At 42.3% G+C, this 25,028-nt stretch overlaps 1 protein-coding gene across 2 annotated transcripts in view; it reads left to right on the top strand.

Moving 5' to 3' along the window:
• Positions 1 to 25,028, top strand: part of NELL1 (neural EGFL like 1) — a 746,857-nt gene that overhangs the window by 65,301 nt on the left and 656,528 nt on the right. For both annotated transcript variants that reach the window (XM_031459872.2, XM_031459873.2), the window contains exon 3: positions 7,418 to 7,568. In XM_031459872.2, coding sequence (XP_031315732.2) covers positions 7,418 to 7,568 — 151 coding nt within the window. The remainder of the gene's footprint in view (positions 1 to 7,417; positions 7,569 to 25,028) is intronic.

Here is a 25,028-nt window from a genome sequence, read left to right as displayed (position 1 = left end):
ATCAACTTTCATAGTTAAATAATTTTTTTTCTTGTGATGAGGACTTTTAAGATCTGCTCTCTTCTCAACTTGCAAATATGCAATACAGTATTAAACTACAATCACCAGGCTGTTCATTACATCCCTGGAACTTATAAGTGCAGGTTTGTAGCTTATACAGTGCAATCTTCAATTAAAGTCTTTTCATCAGACCTTTCCCTGTTGTTCTCCTGTCCTGTGATTCAGATAGAGCTGGCGTCCATGCTTTACTTCTATCTCTGTTTTGAGGCATCCAACTGAGATGGGGGTGGAAGGATGAGGATGAGGGGGGAGACTTGAGGAAGGGTAGGTTATGGTGCCAATGTAGGGGGGCATCCTAAAGAGGAGTGATCATTTTGCTAACTTCTTAGTGAAAAGGGGATACATTGATTTTCCTTAACTGATATTTTAAAATGTTTATAAGAGCTCAGCTCCCCCACTATGCCGATCTAATTAGGAAAATTATGGAGGCACCTGAATTGCTTCTGATGGAGTCACATAGTAATTACAAAAAATTGATTGATACCATGTGTCACAGGGTTCTTTGGGTTTTGTCCCCGAATGGAGGAATTAGGGGTGCTCAGCTGATTTTTTTTCTTAGGCAGCTCATTATTTTAATGTACTTTATTCTCAGCAGGTTGGGGTTATAGTTGAGAGTCTCTGGTAAACCTCCTTTGTTGTATTGTGTTCAAGACTGGAGTCAAGATATATTAATTACTAATGCAGAAAACACTTGTTGAGGTTCTACCTCGTGCCAGGCACTAATGCTGAGTGTGAGTATCCGTTGATAAACTGTTCGTCATGGAATTTAGTCTTTTGGGGCATGATCGCTATTAATGAAATGATGACGTGTAATGACTAGACACATAAAGCCTTGATATTTACAAGAAGTATAATGAAAACAATGGAGGGAATCTGAGTTGGCCTGGGCTGGTCCCCACAGAAGAGGGAAAAATGAGAGGTCGCTGCAGGTGGGAATGTACCAAGGTGGGGAGGGAGGAACACTGCACTGGGAAGAAGGGATGGGAGGCTTGTGTGGCTGGAGTGCAGGATAAGGGGGTGGGAGAGAGGAAAAACAGGAAGATGAAAACGGAAGCAGGGTTGCCAGGTAAATACCATGGATGTCATGATCAACTCTGCTGGGGCAAGACTCAACTTGGTCTCCAGTCATGTGCCGTGGGACCCTAGACAAGCCATAAAACTTCTCTGTGCCTCAGTTTCTTTACCTGTAAAATGGGAGGATGTTATTTAGCTCATAGGGGTTATACAAATAGATTGTATATGTTTCCTGAGTGAATACGGTGTCAGGCACTGGGTATATGATGGTGACTTGTCCCTTTTCCGCATGCACCGAGCACTGAGGTCATACGTATGGGCTGACAACAGATGCAGCGCAGTGAGTGTAGCATGTGGATCCAGCCTGCCAGGTTGGAAGCTTAGAGCCATGGATTCCTAGTCTGGTGTCTACTAGAAAGTCACTTAAATTCTGTAAGCCTTAGTTTTCTCATCTGTAAAGTAGGAAAAAGTGATAGTAGTTACTTCCAAGATGATTGTAAGATGATACATGCAGAGCAGTTAACCTTGCATTTGGCCCCATAATGAGCTGTACACCTGTATACTTTTTATCACTCTGGCTTCTGGAGCTAATGGAGGCTTCTTGAGTTGTCATTGTGAACTTGGTGGAGCTAGAAATCCCTTACACATCAAGTGGGAGTCTCCTGGTGTCGCTACTACTTTGTGCTTGTGATTCCTGCTGCTTTGAAGGTGCTTGGATCAATAACATCTGAAGTGCTCAGAGAAGGGCCGCAGGACCTGACAGCGGGAGGTGAGCCTCCCTCCCCACAGTGGGAATCGCCCTGCGGACCGTTGGCAGCTCTGAAATGGCAAATTTCCTCTGTTCTTAGAAATGAAAAGCCGATTGTCATCTCATATTAGCAAATGTTGCTTTATCCCTTGGGGCCAATCTTTAACCAGAAGCTTAGGTGGGACGCAGGCTGGAAGGATGCGCGCCTTGTCTCTGTCAAGATTCTCCTGTGTTGAGGTTCTTGGTGTAAACACGCTGTGATTACGAAGACGTGGCCTGAACTCGCCGTCAGTCAATGCTGAGGCGGGCTGCCCTGGGGTGTTGGTTTTGTCCTATTTCTGGCTGCTGCTGCCGTTGCTTCCCTGACCCACTGATCAGTGGAGAGTTCTCTCCAGTATGAGGTTGAAGAGATGGTTTCCTGCTGGACTTCTAGTGAGAGAGGCTTGCGGAGAAAGACAAGTGCCAGGACAGTGGAAAACACATGGGTGTTCACAGCCGCATAGTGTTCCTGCAGGGAGTGCCCTCTTCTCTCCTTTCTCCCGCCTGGTAAATGCTTACTCATCTTTACTGACTCAGGCTCAAAGTCACATCCTGTGCGATGTCATTCCCAGCCTCCCCGAGTCCCTTCCTTCCTGTGTGCCTTGTCCTACTCTACCTGTTGTCACCAGGTAACTGTCTTGCTTACATAACTGTCTTTGATGGCAGAAACTGTATTTTTACTTTTTCTCTGGTGCCTGGCACAGAGTTAACACAGGTACCTGTTGGCAACGAAAATCACCACCCTCCTCATCCTATTAAGTCAGGGAGAAGGGAAATGAAGTTGCTTCTATATTAGGCAGAGAAGAGCATGTGAACACCGTCATTTTAATTTCTCTCCTCGACTCCTCAACCTCCTCCCTTCACCCAACACTTTTTTTTTAATCTGATGCTTAATCATCACATTAGCATTTTTAGTCTTTCTTTAAAATTGGCCAGGTAGAGCCATTTCATCCCAGGAAGGAAAAAGCACTTAACCCTTGCTGCTGAGTTAGCACTTTTAACTAGATCATGTAAAACTTCTTTGAGTATTTGGAACAGCGTTCTTCTTCTTTTTTTTTTTTTTCCCTCTTTTAGTGTAAAATGTTCGCTGTAAGGGGTGGTTGTGTGGAAAATTACCTTGATGCAGCGGTAGTCTCTAAGTGTACTCTCAGAGGTCACTAAACAAAGCCTCACAGGTAGACCAGATTTTTCAGAAGCTTGAAATGTGTGGCTTATCAAATCAATGAAAAATACCCAGAAGGAAGCAGGGGAAGGGGAGTGGGCCAGGGGACAGGTCGGGGGAGGGGAGAAGGATGGGTGACCCCATTGGGTTACTGAGTTATGCCTTGTTGCTAGTTTTCAGTCTTTCTCTCTCTGCCCCATCAGCTTCCTCTCTGATGCTGTGGCTACGTGGACGGGAGCTGAGGTTATTAAAAAAAAAAAAAGGGAGTTTTAAAAAAAAAGGGGGGTGGTTCAGCGGATGGGGAGGTTACCTAGTGCCAATGCACGTTCTCTGTTGGAGAGACTCAGGCAAGTGCTTCTGGCCACAGCTGTAGTCCACCAGTTAATTCCATGAGCAGCAATGGGTTTTATTAGCATTTCTCAGACAGAGTACATCTGGGGCCAGAATGGGAATGGAATGGGTGTCAAAGATGGCTGTAGGATAAGGATGACATAGCTCTATTTTTTTTTAACATTTTTTAATTGATTTATAATCATTTTACAATCTGTCAAATTCCAGTGTTCAGTATAATTTTTCAGTCATACATGGACATATACACACTAATTGTCACATTTTTTTCTCTGTGAGCTACCATAAGATTTTGTGTATATTTCCCATATAGCTCTATTCTGAAGGTGACATTTGTACACTATGACTTGGTCCTCCCATCTCATTCTAAGTGACACTCTATTCAGTTTTTTAATCTATGTTCAACATACTTATGTTTCATTTATTGGATCTACATTTAATACCTTTCACAGGTTTCTAACTTGCGATCTATATTTAACACTTCCTATGAGTTTTCTCCATCCCACTTGTCTTTCTCGTTCTTTTCTAGCAGAATTGAGTATTCTCAATACAGCAAACACATGTTATAAGTGTTACATATAGAAGTGCAGTGTTCACTGTAGGTTCTCATTAACTGGTTTTCATTGGTTGCTCTATTAACTTCAGGGGAAAAAAAACGCTACTGTAAAGTATGTGACATTCACTATTTTCAGTAATAGACAACTTGATGTTTATGTTGATTGGGAAAATCAGAAAAATTACAGAACCTGATATAGATGGAAAATACCCTCTTTACCCTCTTGCTGTGTGGCTAGGAGCAGAGTAAAGTGATTCACAGAAATGAAATGATGAAACTAGAAAAGAACTTGGAGATCATAGAGTTCCATCCTCTCAATTTCCTGATGCGGTGTGTGAGGCTCAGAGAGGTCAATCTTATCCCAGGTCACACAGCTTAGTTATCAGCAGAAATGAGTAGTCTTCAGTTCCTTGAACGCTGGTCCCAGTTACTGCCTCTATATTGTAAGAAGTCGTAGGATTACTTAGGTTCTTTTAGTGGCTGAATTATGGTAAACAGTTATTTCGAAAGAGCTTTTTTGAAAGAGAATGTATATAAAGTCTCAATTTATCAAAATAGATTTTTTTTACATTTCACTCTGAGTGCTAATGGGGTCTCTTTACTTCAATGTGCCAATCACTTATAATGAGCAATAAGAAAAGCCAGCAAAAGAAATGTTCAGCTTTCTAGGAGGGTTGAGTGAACAGAATTCTGGCTGGATTGGATTAATGACTGTTAGCTGGGGTGGCTTACAAGGAGAAGTAGGCTGAACTGGCACTGAAAATCATTTTCAGTTGATCAGCACTGGCACTTAAGAAATACCTATGTACCTCCTACTTTTTCAAAAGGTAACATACTACTTTCTGACTATAATATTTGTGGCTACTTGAAGTAACAATATAAATGACATAAGTGGAAAATACGTTAGTTAATTGATCCAATAAATCTTTTTTGGATGTCTGCTTCCTGCCAGCCAGTAAGAACTGGGGATACAACAATGAATAAGTAAGTATGCCTACTCTCGTGGAGTTTATAGTATGGTGGGGAAAGAAAGAAAATACGGTAAGAAACACAAACCAGCATTGTGATATGTGATGTAAGGAAGTAATTGATCACAATGTATAGACTGTGATGAGTGGTATGGAGAAACTAACCCAGGTGGCCTGCGTTGGAGGGAGTGAGCAGGAGGTTGCATTTGCAGTGAGAGCTGCAGGAGAGGAAGGCAAGAGTCAGCTGATGTGTGACCACGCAGGTCATGCTAAAGAGCCTGATTTTATCCTGGAAGCAATGGGAAGCCAGTGGAAGCTTTTAAGCAGGAGACAGAAGTGATTCTGACTTCTGCTTTAAGAAGAGCACTTTGGCTGCTGTGATGGAGAATGGAAAAGGGAAGGCAGTATGGCAGCAGGGAGACCGGTTGGGGAGCTGTTGGAGCGATGATGGCAGCTTGGACAGGAGTTCTAAGAGTGGAGTTGGGAAGAAATGAACAGATACCAGACATGGATGCCCTCATGACGTGCTCTTTGATTGAATACAGAGGGTGGAGGAAAAGAATAAATCAAGGACAATTCCTAGTGTTTTGGCCTGAGGAAGTGGGTAGTTCCATTTACTAAGACAGGAGTTCCCAGGAGTTGATAAGAGGGTTGGGGGAGAGAACAAGAGCTCTGTGGGTGGATACAACTTGAAATGATCTCAGACATTCCACATGGAGATATTAAGAAGGATATTGCATGTGAGTTTGCTGCTTGAGGGAGAGGTTGGGGCTGCAGATATAAATTTGGGGATCATTGGCCATGGGGCTTGGTGATAGCATCCAGGGAGAATTGAGTGAAAGATGAGGCCACGCATGTCTGATAGGACAGTCATACCCCTTTCCACCAGCAGACATTGCTGGTCAATCATGGCCCTCTTCACTGGGCCCAAGCTTCAGGATCCTCTGTGAGCTCCCTAGGCAGCCATTACGCATCAGTTGATTCCTAATGGATGAGCAAAAAAGGAAAAAAAGCAAGCACAGATGTTAATCTCTAGAACCAGGTATTTTTTCAAACGTTCCCTAAGTACTGTCTCTTATCCCAGCCCTTGACAAAAGCTGACAGCATGCTGCTTAGTAGTAAAGTAGTGAAGGCCTTTGGGCAGAAAAGCAAAAGTCGTTCAGGTAGGTTTCATGTGGGTGGAGTGTTCTTGGTTGGGTGTCTCCATGGTAGAGGCCCAACCTTGCTCCCCTCCGTTTGTAGCCTAGATGTTTGTGGCTGCAAGACTGTGATGATCTCCGCTGCAAACTTGAAACAGCAATGTGTAGAATTACAGGAGCGGAGGCTGGGGAGGCCCTGAGAAATCGCCCAGTCCACCCCCTCGTTTTGTAGATGAGAAGACTGAAGCCTGAGGTCAAGAATTCAAGGATTTCTTTCTGTTAAAAGCCACTCTTGAGGATGAGGTTCTTCAGGGTCACATACGAGTCTGTGATGTTGCTCGGGAAACGCAGCCTTTGCAGTTCTGTGTTGAATTGTGCAGTCCTGGGAGAAAACCCAAGCAGTTATCACCCTACAGTCAGAGGATGCACATCCTTGGTGTTCGATTGGCATCCCCTGAATCGTTTTCTCTAGCTCTGCTTCCTTGGTGCCCACTTTCTGATGCCAGGAAGTTTAGTGTAGAAGAATGAGATTGACACCCAGTTTATCATGACAAGGGTGAGGCTGAGTATGGAATCGGGATCTCTCTCATGGTGCGGATGTTGCAGAAAGATTCCTGTCCAGCAGTGGGACCAGCTGGACTCACACACCTCTAGGCCTGCTGCACTGGCCTCAACTTTAATAAATTTTTCATAAGGACCGTCACCCACTGCATGTTTATGGAGAAATTCCAGGCACACTTCACAACCACGGGCCTGCCTTGTATTTATTCTTTAAGTAAAAGCGGAGTTGTCCAGCGTTATTAGCTCTAGTAAATCTGTCCTGGGGACCAGGTGAGGACAGGTTTCCCTAGATACCTTGTGGGGAGAGAGAAACTGAGGTCACGGGAGAAGTGAAATTGGAGCCTGCTGAGTGGCACTGGATCCTGTTATGTGCAGGATTCTCTGAATTTTGGACCCCATTTATCTGCCTGCCTCTTCCTTTTCTTACAGCAACTTAATCTCTTTGCAGCAGGCCAAATTGCTCAGTGTCCCGTCAAAATTCCTGCCACAGGATCACTGGCTGGCCCATTGTGAACTTGTCAAAGTGACAAGTGGGAACAGTGGCCGAGTTGGCATTTCCAGTCTTTGCATTGAAAGCAGGCGGCTGTGTGGAGTGGTGGGTGGCACTTGAAAATGGAAACTGTTGACGAGAGGGGAGAAGGGAAAACGCACCCTGGATCCCCTAGACAAGGCGTTTTTAACTGTACGTCTTTTCTCCTCTTCCTTCTTGTGTTCCTCCTCCTTCTTGTGTTCTTCCTCTTTTCCCTTCTGTATTTCTTCCTTCCTTCCCCCCACCTTCTGTCTCCCCTCCTGTTTCTCCTGCTCTTCCTTCTTGACTCCTAGATACAGAAAGAGAGATCCACGCAGCCCCTCATGTGAGCGAGAAATTAATTCAGCTCTTCCGGAATAAAAGTGAGTTCACCTTTGTGGCCACCGTGCTGCAGAAGGCGTCAACTTCTGGAGTGATACTGTCCATCCGAGAGCTGGAACACAGGTAGGAATGTGCTTTCTCCTCAGAATCGACCTGGATTAATAGGTGATACAAAGTGCCTTGGGATTCAGAAGGGTGTAACTCCAAGAAAATGTCCCACTGACGGAGGCCTGGTGGCTGTTGAACACGTGAATGGATTTACTCTGCATTGAGAAATACACGTTGAGCAAAGTGGTTTTCTTGTTGGCTCTCCAAGGACCACTCGGTGTCTTTCTCATCTATTTTTCCATCTTCTGATAGACTTTGCTCATATGAAACCACATTCTGTCCATATTTAGGTCATCATTGCAAGTTAGTTATATTTAATAATAACCTTCAGTAAGCATTTATTGTGCGTTGTATGCAAAAACTCTGCTTGGCACTGGGACTGTTATGGTGAATAATACAGAATTTTTATACTAAGGATCACGTGAGTAAGCTAGTAGGGAAGATGGACAGATGAGTAACAGGAAGGGTTGTAGATGACAATGCTAGAAACTTGGGTTTAGGGAACAAAGGTAGTAGTTGTCGATTCTCCTAACCTTTGGGGTGAGCCAAGAAAGGCTTCAGAAAGGGCGATCGTTGTATAAGGAAGTCAAGTGGGTAGATGTTTGACAGGCTGCATAAGGAGTGAGGGGTGGGAAGAAAAGCATTCCACAAAGAGGTGGTCATGATTTCAGGGAAGGAGCAGTGTGTGTAGGTAAGTGGCTGGCACACAGAGCGTGTATGGGGAAGGGGCTGTGGAGCTTGGGGAGGCTGTGATGGGTGGTCCTACAGAGGTGTCTGGAAGCCAGATGATTTCGAAGCTTTGATGTCATGTTGAAAACCTTGGACCCCAGTCCCCAGATAAATATAATGGGAAACCGTGTAAGGGTTTAAGGTTGAGAAAGATCACTCTGTTAGGGAGTGATGATTGGATAATCTAAGACAAGGTTGTAAGCTCCTTTCTGGGGGAAGCTGGTGAGCTGTAGCAAAGCAGAGGGAAGCAGAAAGATTGTGTTCACCAGCCTCCGTTCCCTGAGAACACCTTTTGTAGGCCCCTCGAAGTGGGCCAAACCAGAAGCCTGCTCCCCAGGCCAAAGCCCCTGGACTCTTTCATGAGAAGACTGGGGGTGCATTTCAGTCTGCTGTCTGTCTGTGCAATGCCCTGGGGGTGGTGGCCTGCCCAGGACTGTCTCTGACTGTTAACGGTCCCATAGGATCCAGGGACATGAGCCCACCTGGGCTCCAGAGCTGGGTGATGGAGGGTGTCCCCTGGGTGGCAGCTGTAAAAACCAGGGCAGCAGGTGGTGTAGAAGCTTCCTTCTGGGAGAGCATGGTCCTCTGGAGCGGGAAGAGAGAGAATGTGAAGACGGCACCTGCCGGTCTTCCTCCTGGGTGGTTCCAGCAGGCTCCTGGAAGTGTGTTAAATTGGGTGCCTGGCCCTCAGGCCAACCGTTTATTATAAGCAAATGAGCTTCTTTCATTTGACATCTGGGCACCATAGGCTGCCTTTGATCTGGGCACCGAGGTGGGTTAGTCCCAGCATGTGAGCTGTTTTTCAGCTCATGACAGCCTTGTGGGTCTTGTGGACAGGCGCCCTGCTGGTTTTCAAGGCTAGGCATTTGGGGACTTGTTTCTGAGGTGCACGTCTTAAGAACTGGGGTGCCTGAAGTGGGGTTCAAACTCCTGGCTCTTCAAGGTGAAACTCTGGGTTTTGAGTTCCCTTCTGATGGTGCATCTCTGAGCTGGGGGTGGGGTTTATGGTGAGACTGTGTCCCAGCCTCTGTCTGCTTTGATGTAGCTCTTTCCTTGTTTGCCCCATGTGTTCAATCAGCCTCTAGGTTTCTCCCCAAGGAAACTGTTCCATAGGGAGCTGTGGACTCTGTGTCCAGTGGAGGAGGTGAGTTTAGGACCTTCCTACGTTGCCATCAGAACCTCCCAGCCAATTTTGATCTAATACCAACTTTATATTAATCCATTGAAAAAAGCAGAGAACTTTCCAAAGTTGGTGAGAAGTAAGTGGAAGGGCAGCTGATGTAATAGAAAGAGCACAGGCTTCAGAGTCAGACCTGATGAAGGCTGGAGTTGAGGTCGAACTTTGTGATACCTGCTGTTTTAAGTCTTGGGACCTCAATTTCCTGGTCTGTAAATTGGGTTAATCTACTTTGCAGGGCTGCTGAAAGGCTGAAGAAAGATAGCGTGTGTTAAGTGTACAGCTCTTAACAAATAAGGTATTTCTTCTCCTTGTCTCAGCTTAAGACTTGAAACTCCATTTTCTGGGTTGCTCTTTTGGAATCTAAAAAAAATCCAGATCTTACTTTAAGAAAGGTTTTGAAAAATTTTGTGTTGCCACATAGTCATCTGAGGCCACCTTCTCTTACTTTCCTGGCAGGTTTCTAATAGAACTTGAGGATTACTGAATGGAGAAGCATCTGACCATTTTTCATTGTAATAGGAAAACCTCAGATCTTGACTCAGACAAAATAAATATGAAGAAATAGAATTGGAGGGGAACCTATTTTTCTGCATTCCATGGTGCCTTCCTCCATGTTTGGTCCATTTGAAGCCAGGTGTAGGAATTAACTCTGGATCTGTAATGCCCTGGATGCTGGAACTAAAGATGATCTGGTTTCCATGCTTAAGGAGATTAACATCTAGAGAGAGTATGGCATTCAGGAAACAAGAGAGGAATATATGATGCTGTATATTTAGGAACGAGGCTTTTTATAATACAAAAGATGTTCCCATTTGTAATATGGGAGAATCTTTAATCATTTTCAGATTTCTCTTACTGTTTACCAGGGTAACAGAGTCTAGAGAAGCAAATTGCCTTGTAGACATGGGGCCTGGACGTTTGACCAGGTAGAGATGATGGGGCTCTGGTTTATTCCACAGCAGAGGATCCAGGGATCTGGTAGACTGGATTGGTAAACTGGAATCCATCAAGGATCCCATAGATGTTGACTGGATTCCCAGCTCCTTTTCTTGGTTCTCTCCTGTGTGATCCTCGGTGTATCACTCATGATCAAGGTGAATTAAATAAGCATATCCCACAGTTGTGATATAACAGACACTATTAGATTCCTAGCTCATTTTTTTGTTACTTTAGTTTTTTTAGTCTATTCAAAGTTGCGTGTTAACAAAATCAATTTAGCAAATTTTCATGACCTCCAGAAGAAATGCCTTAGCTACCACTCCCCGATCTCCCCATCAGTCCCCTAGACTTAGGCACTCACTGCTCTGCTTTCTGTCTCTATTTGTCTATTAGGACAGTTTATATAAATGGAATCATATGGATAAATGGAGTATGTGCTCCTTTGTCACTGGCTTCTTTCATTTAGAATAATGTTTTCAAGGTTCTTCGTTGACAGTGTGTGTCAGTTGTTCATTACTTTTTATTGCAGAATAATCCATTGTTTGCATATACCACCTTTTATTCATTCATCCATTGATGGACACGAGTTATTTCTGTTTTTTTTTTTTTTTTTTGCTATTACAATGCTGCTGTGAACTTTCATGTACAAATTTGTGTGGACATATACTTTTATTCTCTTGGGTATGTATTTGCTGGATTGGGTGGTAACTCTGTTGAACTGTTCGTGGACCTCCCATATTGTTTTCCAAAGTGCCTGCACCATGTTACATTCCCACCAGCAGCGTAGGAGGGTTCCAGTTTTCTCCATGTTCTTGTTAACATGAGTTATTATCTTTCTTTTTGATTATAGCCATCCTGATAGATCTAAAGAGATATCACACTGTGGTTTTGAGTTACATTTTCCTGATGACAACTTAAGTTGAGTATCTTTTCAATCCTGGCTGCTCTGTATCTTCTTTGGAAAAATGGCTTTTCAGATCATCTGCCCATCTTAAATGGGTTTTTGTCTTTATGATTTCATAATAGTAATTCTATGTCCGTTATTGGATTTGATTTACAGCCCCCCCCCCCCCAGCATTTGGTAGATTGTCTTTTCATTTTCTTCAGGGTTTTCTTGGAAGCACAAAAGTTTAGAAATTTGATGTCCAGTTCTTTTGTTGCTTGTACTTTTGTCTAAGAAATCGTTGCCTAATCTGAGGCTAAGAAGATTCACTACTGTGATTTCTTTAAAACGTTTTATAGGTTTAGCTCTTTTGTTCAGGTCTTTGATAAATTGAGTCAGTTTTTTCTATGTGGTGTGAGGTAAGAGTCCAATTTAATTTTTTTTTTTTTTTTGCAAGTGAGTAACCAGTTGTCTCAGCTCCATTTGTTGCAGACCAATGAATTGTCTAGGTACTCTTATTGAAGATCAATTGACCATAAATGAAGATTTATTTCTGGACCCTTTGTTCTATTCCATTGAGATATGTCTATTCTTCAGCCAGTACTGTTTTGATTATTGAACTTTGTGGTAAGTCTTAAAAATTTGTAAGTGTGAAACAAGACATGCACATGGCTAACCTGCACATGAAAAGATGCTCAACATTGCTAATTATTTGAGAAATGCAAGTCAAAACCACAATGAGGTATCACCTCATACTGGTCAGAATGACCATCATTAAAAAATCTACAAAACAAATGCTGGAGAGGGTGTGGAGAAAAGGAAGCCCTCCTACATTGTGGGAATGCAAATTGGTCCAGCCACCATGGGAAACAGTATGGAGGTTCCCTAAAGTAAAAATAGGGCTACCGTATGCTCCAGCAGTCCTGCTCTGTGGCATAGATCCAGAAAAGATATACTTCAGAAATGCAGCTCATGTTTTGCTTGTTGACCTTGTCTTCTGCAGCCTTGCTGACTTCTTTTGTTTTAATAATTTTCTTAGTGGATTTCTCAAGTTTTTATTCACAAGATTTGGTCATCTGTAAACAGAGATACTTTTATTTCTGTCTTATCTGAATGCCTTTTGTTTTATCTTCTTGCTGGATTGCCCTGATGAGAACTTCCAGTACACGGTTGAACAGAAGTGTTGGGAACAAGTTGTCTTGTTCCTGATGTTAAGGAGGAAAGCTTTCAGTTTTCACCATGAGGTATGATGTTAGCTATGGGTCTTCTTAGATGTTTTTAACCACGTTGAAGAAGTTCCCTTCCATTCCGACGTGCTCTGACCAGGTTGAGGAAATTCCTTTCCATTCCTAGTTTGCTGAGTCATGAAAGGGTGTTGAATTTTTTCAAGTGCTGTTTTCTGCATCTATCAAGATGATCATGGAGTTTTTATCCTTTCTGTTGATGTGGTGTTTCATACTAATTTTTGTTGTTATATCAAGCTTGCATTCCTGGAATTACAAATCTCACTTAGTTATGTGGTGTGATCCTTTTTATATATTCAGAAATTTGATAGTATGTTAAAAATTTTTGTATCTAAGTTCATGTATTGGTTTGTAGTTTTCTTTTGATGCCTTTGATCTGATTTTTGTATTAGACTTTCAAGGTATTAGCTATGTGGAATGCTTTTTTTTAAGCTAACATTTTCTGGTTGTGTACCATGTGACAGGCATTTAATTTTTTTTTTTTTACTGCTTTAGATGACCTTCGCCCCCTTGATTTGTTAAGTATGCAATGTTGTAACTTGAAAATATTGGAAGTTTTGTCTCTCACATTCCAATATTTATACTAGCTATCCTTTTTTTTTTTTTTAATGATGCTACAATCTCCATAACAGTGATGAATAATAATCAGATTAAAGGTCCTCATTAAAGTCAGGAAGAAGACAGAAGACAGTTGTGTCTTTGTCTTTAAATCTTTAACGTGTTCCTTATGTGTTTAATATAATGTCTGGTAGTTTCTAATTTATCAATCCATTTTATATTTGTATATATAGTGTGTGTATATGTATGTATAAAGGAAATTTAGTTCTATCTCTGATTTACTGAAGGGCCAAAAAATCATGAACAGCTGTTATATTTTATTTCTGGCTTGTATATATAAATATATATGTGTATATGTATAGTATGTATATGTATAAATGTATTTATAGTCATCATCTAAAGAAAATTTAATTCTATTCCTGATTTACTGAAAGGCCAAAAAATTGTGAACAGCTGTTATATTTTATTAAATACCCTCTTCAGGGTACCTTTTGAGATGAATGTGTTTTTTTCCCCCTTTCATCTGTTAACATTAATAACATTAGTAGGGTTGATAATGTTAAACTACTAAATTTACATCTACTTATGTTTAGGATTCCTAAATCAATAAAAACAAAAATGATAGTAATAGTTAACTGTTTTAAGTACTGATAAATGCCAGACTTTGTTCTAAAGACTTTACACTAAACTCATTAAACACTTAAATGTTAACTCATAACTGAGATACAGTAGGTTTTTCTGTGTACGTGATTTAATTTGAGGCTCTTTGAATTTTCTGCTGTAGACTGGTTTAAATATATAGGAAATACGTCTTTTATAAGTATTTCTACTAGGATTAGCCTGAAAATAATGTAGGCTGATAATTTGTGTTTAGGAAGGCTGAAATCTTTTATTACTGAAAATGTTCATTTTCCATCTCTTAGGGTATTCTATTTAATTTTAAACTTTTCTTTGGATCAATTTACATTTTGTTGAAATCATGAATTTCACTGAGTTCTCTAATTTGGAGGGTGCAAATAGTTGGACATTATATTCTTAATAAACTTTTTATATTTGTGGTTTATTAACTTGTAGTGTAAATATATGTATTTCCTTCTTGGCCAAGCTCATCATGGATTGTATAGTTTATTGCCTTTTTTAATGAAACAGTTCTTAGTTTTATTGATCAAGTCTATTCTATTTCATTTTAACTTCATTGATTTCTGCTTCTTACCTCTTCTTGATCATTTTGGTATTTTTACTAGCTTCTTGGCCGTTTAGTTCATTTGTTTTCCGTATTTGCTGTTGACTGGTGAAGTCACTGAAGTCTTTATATTTTCCTAATGATTATCACTTTGAATATAGCCCATTGATACTGGCTCTATAGCGTTTTCATTTCCTGTACTTTTCTGTAGTTCTTAATTTCAGTTTAACTGCCTCTTTGATCCAGGTTAAAGGAGCGTTTAAAAATTGCAAAGTGGTTAAATTAAAGACTTCATGGGTGACTTCTGGTTTTATTGTTAAATGACAAAATATGTGCTCTGAGATTTGCGATCGCAACATTTTTTTCTCCTTCCTGTACTTGCTCAATATTGGGGGGCATGTTTCAAGAAGATGGGTAGTTTGTGTGTATAGATAAAACTTGAATAACACAACTAAAAGATGTTACATAACTTTTACGTGTTCTTGTTTCCTACTTGAACTATGACATTCTGAGAGAGCTAGATTAGTAGCTTCCACTGTGATGAGCATTAAGTCATAGTCTCCTTGGATAGGTTTAAGGGCCAGGCCTGGAAAAGTCATGTGTTACCTGTACCATGTTTCGTTGACAAGTACTGGGAAATTCGCTCCAGCAGTGTGCCAGGGATGGGAGAACCTGGAGACTGGAATAACTAGGCTGTCCTCTGTCTGATTGTTCGGGATGTTTCCAATGTGGTCTGTGCCCAAATACGTGAAAGTAGCACAGATAAGAGCCTGCATCACGTAGGCGGTTTTCCCAGGCAGTACTCAGAGGTCCGCCGTACGTACTAAATAAATATTAAATGAATAGATGACTCCTCTTGTCCATCTCTGATTAGGGCTGCGTAGAAATTTCATGGCTAGTTTCAAAGGTTCACATGGGATGTATTGTCCCAGGAACAAATACTGCCCTGAATGTACTGCCTGTGGGAGGCCACCCAGGACAGTGAAAAGGGCAAAGGTGTAGGTATCTGGAGACGGAAACTAATAACTCCTTGGGGTTCTTGCATAGGACTAGATGTATTTGTAAAACATTTGCCATAGTTCTTGGCATATGATAAAAAAAAAAAGAAAAAAGCCATGATGGTGATGTTAAGGTGGAAATTGGATGCTGAGGAGTAGCCAGATCAGCAGACAGTTGACTCTAGTTCATTGGTTAAAGGAAAACAGTATCTATCACCCAAACCTTCCAGTGATGTTCAGTTTCCAGTCAAAAGTCACTTTTGCTGATGAAACGCAGTGGGGGAACCACATTCTGGATCTGAACCTCTCCCTGCCATCCTGTGCACCACGGGGAGTAATCAGCCAACTGCCTGTTGCAAAGCTGTCATCCAGAAAAACTGCATTTACTGTTCTGGAAATCACTGTTGCCAACTTCTCCTAGGCTTCCAGCTACTCTCAGGCAAGGCCATTAGTGAATTAAAGGTGAAAAAGTTCATTCAGTGGCTGAGTTTCCTTCTAGCCAAAGGCTGGCATCTCTCTCACCTTGTGGGGTTCCAGCAGCCAGAGGTGGAACATTTGGGAGGTGATTCCCCCAAACCAGGAGTGAACTTCTTGGCACAGCAATACCTGGAAACTCCCTAGGTCACTGAGCCAGTTGAGTTACCATGAATATCCTAAGTGAGTAAATGAAATGGAACACTTAAATCTAAAGGCAATTGAAAATGTACCTGGAGGTAGCAATTGAAATAGATTCTTTTATGTAATCGAATGGACACTCTGTTATTAATTCTGATCTGTATTTCTAATTTGATGGATTTTTATTTGATTTTTTTACAGTGCCAATAGAACACTTTGGAAGAGCCACAAAGATGAATCTGTCTTGCCGAGCTATCTTAATAGCACTGCAGATTTAATGTTTATTTTTCTGACTCAAGTATGTTAATACAGAGCTTTGTTGAAATGGAAAGCTTAATTAACGTAGATTACATCTAATTGAACATTCTGCCAGTATACGCAAGTCTATATAAGATAACAGTGGTAAATCTTCTGTTTTTCAATTTTATTCCTAAATTGTAGATAAAATTACATCCAAGCATAATTAACTAGGAAGCTGAAAGTGAGAGGTCTAAGGAAAAGCTTCCTGTGGGACACTTCTGTTAGGGAGCCAAAAATGTCCTCTTCCTCTCCTAAGTGGGCATCTCCTCTTTACAAAGAATTTGTGTTTTGAAAGATACTCTTCAGTTTTTGAGTTCTTGTGGTGGAAAGAACTTTCTACTTTGATGCCAGGTAGACCTGGGTTCAATTCCTGGCTCTATCAATTACCAGATGCATGAGCTTTTGCAGTTGCTTAAATTTACCTCCGCCTCAGTGTCATTTCATGGACAGTGAAGTCATTGATGACTGTGTCATGGAGTTATTGGGAGGATTCAACAGGAACGCTTAGATGAATGGTTCCTAACACCTCACGTTTCCAGGCACTCAACCAGTGCCATTTCCCATCCTCGCTTCATGGCTTCTTTAGATATTTTTTAATACCTTCCCAAATTCTTCAGAAGGGATAAAGGTAGATCTTGGGAACTTGTCACCGTTTAAAATGGTATTTGGGTTCTGACATCAAGAGACTGTTACAGATCATCCAAAATAATGGTTGACCTAGTGGAATGCATTCTGTAATTTATAAGCAGCAGTTTCACCTTCTTGATTATGGATGGTTTAAGTGAATACTCAAGTTATTTTGCACTTTCAGGTAATTTATTGAAGATGATCAGAATGGAGTGTAGGAGATGGGGGAGCCAATTCTAAGTGTTTCATGGTTTGGTGACTCCTGCCCAAGAAAACTTTTTCCATGGGTGATGGAACAGCATGTTTCTAGCAATGAAACATCTTATTAATTTAAAGTAGGTGATTTCAGTTGTTAAATTGCTTACATTTTGGAAGGAAGGGAGCAAAGTTCAAGTTGGAGTCTTGCCCTGCTGCACATCTCATCGTGCTGCTTTCAGAGTATACAAATGGGATAAGGTGGGGGTATAGATCAGTGGAAGAGTGTGTGCTTATAGCATGTGCAAGGTCATGGGTTCAATCCCCAGTACCTCCATTAAAATTTTTTTTTTTAATTTTAAAAAAGTATACAAGCAGGCCTCCCCATTCCCAGCAAACCTGGAGAGGCTCTAGATTGAGAACTGTGCTCCTAATAGGCTGTAAGCTCCCTTGTCAACAACATTCAGGAAATATTGATGACAGTCTATCAGCATGTGTGGTGCTAGATACTGGGCCCCAATTGTGATGCACATAAGGATGGAGACACAGGATGGAGATGGATGGTTCAAGGAACACTGCAAAGTATGGTTAGTGCTCTGATAGGAGTGATACAGGGAGCAGAGAGCAGAGTACCTCATTTTGTCCAAAAGGAACTGGAAAGTCTTCCGCCTGAGGGTTATGCTTAAGAAGCAAAAGAAGTAAAACTCAGGAGAGATGAAGGGAAGAGGGTTGTGGGTCAACGTGAGTGAAGGGGCAAGGGATGAGAGTGATCAGGTGCATTAGAAGAACTGAAGTGAGACTGTGCTTTTGGAGAGTGGGCAGAGCATAGGTGGGGAAGAAGGGGCGAGGTGTGGCCAGAGGTGAACCAGAGAGTCAGACCAGAGGCTGGATGGTGAACGGCTTTCTAAACGCTGCCTAGGGGCTTAGCCTTTACTCAAGGGAAATGAGGTGCCATGAGAGGGATTTAAAGTATGGGTGTGGCATGATTAGGTGTCTGTTTTAGAAAGACCACACCGGCTGCTTAGTGGAGGATGATATGGAGGAGGTAAAACTGGGGACAGAGGTCCACTTTGGAGCTTGCTGCCTTTGTCTGGAATCTAGACTCTTGAGAGGATGGAGCCTCAGACTAGGTCGGATAATGGTGGTGCAGGTGGAGAGAAATCAATTGATTTAAGAGATAATAAGGGGAGGGGGGAATAAATTAGGATTTGGGGATTAGGATATATAAACTAGTATATGTGAAATAGATAAGCAGCAAGGTCCTAATGTATAGCACAGGGAACTACGTTTATTATCTTATAATAACCTATAATGAAAAAATATTCGTATAACTGAATCACCATGCTGTACACCAGAAACACAACACTGTAAATCACCTATACTTCAGTAATAATTTAAAAAGATAATCAGAAGGTAGTGAACTGGTGGTAGTTGTATGTGGGATACTGGGGGGTAGGCAGAGAGGCAGGGGTCAAGGGTGATGGCTCTGGCTACTGGGAGGCACTGTGCCCTGAGCAGGCAGGATGAGATGGTGTGTGACTTTTTTTTAATCCTTGTGTTGTCCATGTCACACAGCTTAGTTCCTTAAGTTTTCCTTTGCTCGTTTTTAGTTGAGTAACAAAAACAGAAAAAACTGAAAAGGGTCATAATGGATAGATATTCGTCTCTGGGAAATGGGATCACCCAGATATGGAAGGAGGCTTCTTGAAGAAGGAAACAGTAGCTGGAAGTTAAATGTACATCATCTGGACAGGCTTCTAAATGTACATCATCCAGACAGGCTTCTAAATGCTAGGAGGCAAGACACCTGGAGTCTGGGTTTCCATCATTTTTATTTTCATGCCTTGCAGAGTGTCGACACAGATTCAAGGGAAAGTTTAAAGGCCGTGGTGAGTATGGGAAACTAGTAATTTTCAGACAGAAATAAATGAGTGGAAGGATCTCGTGTTCAGAAAAAGAGCTTTTTTTTTCTTTCCCCCAGGAACACGTTAATTAAATAAAATTTGAGTCTTTGGAAGAAATGAAATGGCTTGGGTGACTTTTAACCTTAATTGAGGATAAGAAGTATCATAGCAAGAGAGGATAATGTTTTGGGCAAATAGTTCATGCTTGTATATATGCATATTAGATTTTTGGATTGCTTAGTGTTTGAGAAATGGAAAACCAGCGAATGTAGCCATTAACCTTTACTTTCTTAGTAAAGAAGTTGCAATTTCATTAATATTTATGCATAAAATCGTTTTAAGTTCAATGGGATTCGCCTAGAGAATTTTAACTGTCATCTTTGACTTCCTTTGGAGTTAGTAGTTGTGAAAGACTTGCCTGCTGGGGTAATATGTATTCACTCCTTTGGTTCGGTGGAGAGAAATGTGGGATGAGCCTTGTCGCTGCTGAAAGATTTAACCCCCCAGCTGGCTGAGTTCTGGGTGGGAGGCACTCCAGACTGTCAAAGCACTGATGAGGGTGGTATGTTGGTGGGGATGCTGGGCTCAGTTAGAAGGCATGGGCTCAAGCCTCTGCTCTTTCAGGGGATGTCCAGGAGACCCTCGGTGGGCCCCTCCCTGTACCTGTTTACTTATCTGTCAAATTGAAATGTATTCATTATTCCTTCGATACTAATCTGTGTCAGACACTACTCTGGGCAAGGGCACTGGTGGAATCTGCAGTGGTGAGAAGGACATGCGAGGGACCTGACCTCGGGGAGCTTGCATTCTGGGGGGGGGCAAGTCAGATGGTAAATACTGACAAAATTAAACAAAATTATTAATGTCATGGAAGAAATTAAAGCAGAGGGAGGAGTGACAGGCCAGTGGAGGAGAGGCTAGAGAAGGTGAGGCTGGAGAAGGCTCTATGAAGATGGGAAACTGGAACTGAATCTTAAGAGCAAGCCAGCTATGAGAAGTTTGGAAAGATGAGTGTCCTATGCGTAGGAGGCAGTAAGTACAAAGGTCCTGTGGCTGAATCCAGCTTGGCATGCTCAGGAGAGCTGGTACGTTTGGAGCTTTATAAACAGGGTGAGGAGAGGGTGTGGCTCTAATTGAGGGAAAGCTAGCAGTAACAGCTGCTATGAAATTTTTGCAGCATGAGAGGAAGTGCTTAAAATATGACAGTGTAAAGTTTACACAGGCCATATCATTTCTGGCCAAAAATCACTCATGGAGCACCAGCTGTATACAGAGAAAGTCTATCCGTCCATGAAAACTGTTTCTTGGACAGTTAAAATAATTTTGTAATTTGTGAACTACAACTATTACATTTTTTTCTTTTTGTAGAGAAAAATGAAGAAATGAACTGGGTTTGTTTTTTTAAAGAATTTTTTTTTTTTGAGATTCCCCCGACTCCTTAAACTGAGTTCGTTGCTGATGATCATGGTCTGATAGGCGTGAATTGGTAGTTTACCATCTGAAACATGATCATTTCATCTGGAAGCAACCAGGAACAAGGTTCTTCCAGACAATAGTAGCCTTTCCTGAGAGGTGGAGGGTCTCCTCCCCAAGAAGGTGAGTGTGGCACAGGAGTGGAATGTGTGGTATATGGGAGGAGGGACAGTGAAGAGATCCTGGGGCTGGAGTGTAGCATGCAGGGCAGGACAACAAAGAGCTGGCACAGCGATGCAGGTGGGCTCCCCGTGAGACGCAGGGCCTGTTGATGAACTGGACTTGATCTTGTCAGATGACGGCTGAAAGTGAAGGCTTAGAGTTGCCTTTCGAGAGTGCTTTATTTGACTCACATCATAGTGGCCCCCACAGTATTATTTTTCCATTAAAATTTATTCAAAATCATGAGATCATTGGCAACCTAAAAAAATTGGGAGATTTGGCCTACAAATCCAGCCTCTCATGAAAAGGAGGACGTGCGTTTTTCAGATGGCTACAGTCCCCAGCTCTCCTGATGGTCTCCCTGTCCCTGTGAGACCCTGGGTTGGTTGCTGGTTTTTTTTTTTTTTTGTAACTTAATGTACAGTTAGGAGAAAAGTGAACTTCTTGTACCCATGCTTTTATTAAAAATAGAAAACTTAGAGACTTAAAGGGCTGCTGTTTCACGAGAGGCATTTCAGGTTGATAGCCTTTATTGCAGTCCTGTGAGATTGATGCCTCTGGGCCCTGTAGCCAGGGGACTTGGTGGCCACTTTCTGTTGGGGTTGGAGTTCTGGTGGGGTGTTTATAACCAGGAAAGTGGGGCACTGGGATGGTGGCTTTCGAGATGGTTCTTAGCTGGCTGTGAATGGGGTGGGTTACCATGCTGGTGGCACTTTGGTTGCTCATTAAAAGAGTGGGCCAGTTCAGGGAGTCATAGGTGCTCTTCAAATTGAAAGGGAGAAAGGAATTCGAGGGCAAGGAGTTGGAGCTAGTTAAAAGGCACATGGGTTCCACACAGGAGGCCTTCCAAACAGGATTTATTTCTGAAGCTGCATTAGGTTATTGTCCACAGATCACCTCAAGGGCATTCCATTTTCCTATGGCCATGGTGACCACATTCTCTAAAGTCAGTTTGAGAACATACAGCATTTTAGGCTGACTTCAGGGGTAATTCTTAGTTGGGAAGATATGGTTATTTGTTGAAATGGTGGAATCCTTGAGATGTGCTAATGATTATGTTGGGCAATAGGACAAAAAATTATCCTAGGATAACTGTCCTTGAAGATCTGGACTGCACGATCATCACTGGTTTAGGAGAACTGGCTCTGTAGAAACAGGAGATTGCACGATGAGTTTAAAGGCAACAGGGGAAACAACCATTGCTGGACCGTTTGTCTCCTGACGTTTGGCCCCGAGTTGATTCTGGGTGCTTGGCTCTCAGCTTTGGGAGTATGGAATAATTGATCTCCTTCTGGGGATTGTCTACTCCGTGTCTTGTGTTTTATCTTGCTCAAACCAGCCAGAGGTGGGAATACTTCGTAGTTGTTCCCAGCGTTCAAAACATGATGATGTATTTCTTTAAAAGAGCAAATGAATTCATTTGATTGTGTTGACTTTAGCATCATTCTCAGAAGCACTTGGGCTCGAAACCAGGGCTGTTCGTCTGACCTCCTTTCAATGGTGACAGCTTTCAGAGTGAATTTGCACTTCTGAGACATAATGAACAGGGCGGGGGGCAAACTGATTATCTAGAATGTGCTAGATATTTGACCATCATTATCTCATTTTGTCCTCATCACAACCAATATAGGTGTTATTTTTCCATCCCTGAGGTCAGGAACTGCTGCTCAGAGAGGGTGAGTAATGTGCCCAAGGTTATGCAGATAGGAAATGGCAGAGCTAGACTACAAAGCCAAGTCTGAAAAATTGGAAATAACACCCAGAAGGATGCTTTAGGATTTTGACCAATGTATTAGCTTTAAATACTATTTTTTGTCTTTTCTCTGCAGCATTCATTCATGTGGCTAATTAGTTTTGTTGAGTTGCATATGAGATTGCTCATATGCAGAATCTAAAAAAATGTAAATACAGTTTTGTTGAGTTGGATGTGTTGAGATGGATAGAATTCCAGCCTGACTCAGTACACACGTCATTGACTGGCACATGGTAGTTCTCCCACAGAGTGTCCAGGGACCACTGGATCTTTAAGATCGTCTCATGAAACAAGAGTTATGTGGTGAAACAAACTTGAGAAAGATGACACATAACTGTCATTCTTGGAGAATCATGATAAATATTAGCATATCAAAGGCTCTTTGAAATCATGCAGTAAAGTCCGAGGCTCTATATTAAACACTTCAAATGCATCACTGCATTGAATCCTTACAGAACGATGAAGTAGGTTCTATTATCACCCCCATTTCATGGACGAGGAAACAAGCGTAGATTGCTGGTTGCCTTGTTGAGGGTCACCCAGCCAGTAAAATGATGGAGTTGGGAGTCAAATCTATGGTACCTGGCTCTTTGCCATGTTTTCTTAACCAGTGTGTTGTCTTGGCTCCTTCAACTTGCTTATTGTTGCTTTTTCCAAACTTGTATCATGCAGTGATTTGGGGAGTATCATTCAATATCATTCAGTTGAACTAGCATGGTAACAAACACTGGGAATTGCTGCATGTACAGCATTGATTCAGGGCCACTCTAGGCTGTCTGTCCAGAAAGAAGCAGCCTGGCAGTCTCGGAAAGCCTTAGAACTCTGAACACAGTGAAATAGGCGAGGGTGTCAGGGAATTGGCAGTAAGAGGCCACTGGAGGCTTGATGGGGCTGAACCCAGCTGCAATGCCTCATTAGTCATCGGTGCCTACACTTCATCTTCCCGTGGCTGGCCACGAGGTGTCTGCTGAGAAAGGCTGTTATTCAAATGCTTTGAAGGTGTCGGGTGCCTGGCCAGGCTCTGGTGGTATACTGAGGACCATGCCTGGGGCTGTGTCCACCTGTCAAGGTTCAGAGGCTGGAAGAGGGGCCCGCCAACTACAGTGTCTGCTCAAAAATTGTCAGATGAGACTTTTTAAATTACGTTTCAGAACAGGGTAACATCAGTTACTCCTGAACTTGTCTAGTCAAGGGAAAGTACAACTCATGGACATGATCGATGTCGAATTTCCCGCTTTTTTAAAAAAAATTTTTATTGACGTGTAGTTGATTTACAGTGTTAGTTTCAGGTGTACAGCAGAGTGATTCAGTTATACATACACATACACATGGATATTTTCAGATTCTTTTCCATTATATGTTATAAGAAATTGAATATAGTTCCCTGTGCTATACAGTCGGTCCTTGTTGTTTATCTATTTTACATATAGTAATGTGTGTCTGTTGTTAAATTTCCCTCCTGTAAGCCAGTGTGGATCCCAGAAATGGGCAGATTTGTGGGTAAAATTCAGATGCTTTAAACTTGAGGAAAGCCGTGAGAATTTATAGGACTATTTTCCCCACTTCTTTGCAAAAGCTCTGAAATAGAAATACAGCAACTTCAGGGGCTCAAAATAACTTCATTTTTCATCTTTCAGAGTGCCTTGGGGACTCTGAGAGTTATTTACTATGGCTGCATGGCACCTCCGGGATGGAGAGATAATCTGCCTCATCCCTTGAGCTCTTTCCAAGTGTGCTGTTGAGGAAGATGTATAGTGGCTGGGTGTTCTTGGAGGGTGAGATGTGGTTCTCAATGCAGATGGTAACAGCAGTGGAACTTGAACCCTATGACAGAATTGAATGCCGTTTTGATGGCCCAGGAATTCTGGCTACAGGGATTTTGAGCACCCTTTTTCAGTAGTGAATTTGATGATCTGTTGTTTTGAGAAGAATGGAATAATTGCTTATTTCTGTGTTTGGAGAACAGGGTTGTTTCTGAAGAAGGACCACGTAAGGTAACTGTGGGTACATACAGAGTTGAGGAGGCTGATCCCTTCCTGAGAAAGATGGTGGAGGAGGGCCAGTGCTGGGCACCCATGTGTGCCCACAGCCAGTTCAGAGCCTTCTGCTTGTTCTGCGCTCCTCTTCCCTCTCTGAAGAGTTACTAACTACCTTTCGGGAACCGAGTGCTGTGTTAGGTGATGGGGAGGTTGAGGTGCGCCTTTGGGGAGACAGACCCGTCAACAATTATAGCACTCTGGGTAAAGTTTCTGAAAGGGTGAGTCCCGTCACATTGCTCCTTTGCTCAGCATCTTTCAGGTGCTTCTGCACTGATTCAGGATAAAATCCGAAGGGTTTACCATGGCTCCAAGTCTCTGTAGGGTCTGGGCCCTGCCTGCCCCTCTGGTCTCATCTCCTGCCCTTCTACGTGATCACCCAGCTCAGCCACAGTGGTCCCCCTGCTGTTTCATGAACATGTCCAGCTCCCCCTGGCCTCAGGCTTTTGTATGTGTTTCCCTTGTCCTGGAATGTCGTCCCACGGGCTTCACTCCTCCCTCCTTGCCCTTGCTGTGCTCTGTCCCTGTGACCCTGCTTTATGTTTTATACACTTGATCATCATCTTACACAGCATAGATTTACTTGTTTCCCCTTCTCTTCTGTTAGGTAAGCAACTCAAATGCAGAAATCTTGGTTGTCTTCTTCTTTGCCGTATCCCAAGTGCCTTGAACAGTGGCTGACACCTTGTCAGTGCC

Source organism: Camelus dromedarius, chromosome 12, assembly GCF_036321535.1.
Source record: "Camelus dromedarius isolate mCamDro1 chromosome 12, mCamDro1.pat, whole genome shotgun sequence".
NCBI lineage: Eukaryota > Metazoa > Chordata > Mammalia > Artiodactyla > Camelidae > Camelus > Camelus dromedarius.
Note: the sequence above shows the minus strand (reverse complement) of the source record. Positions and strands in the feature narration are given on the sequence as shown.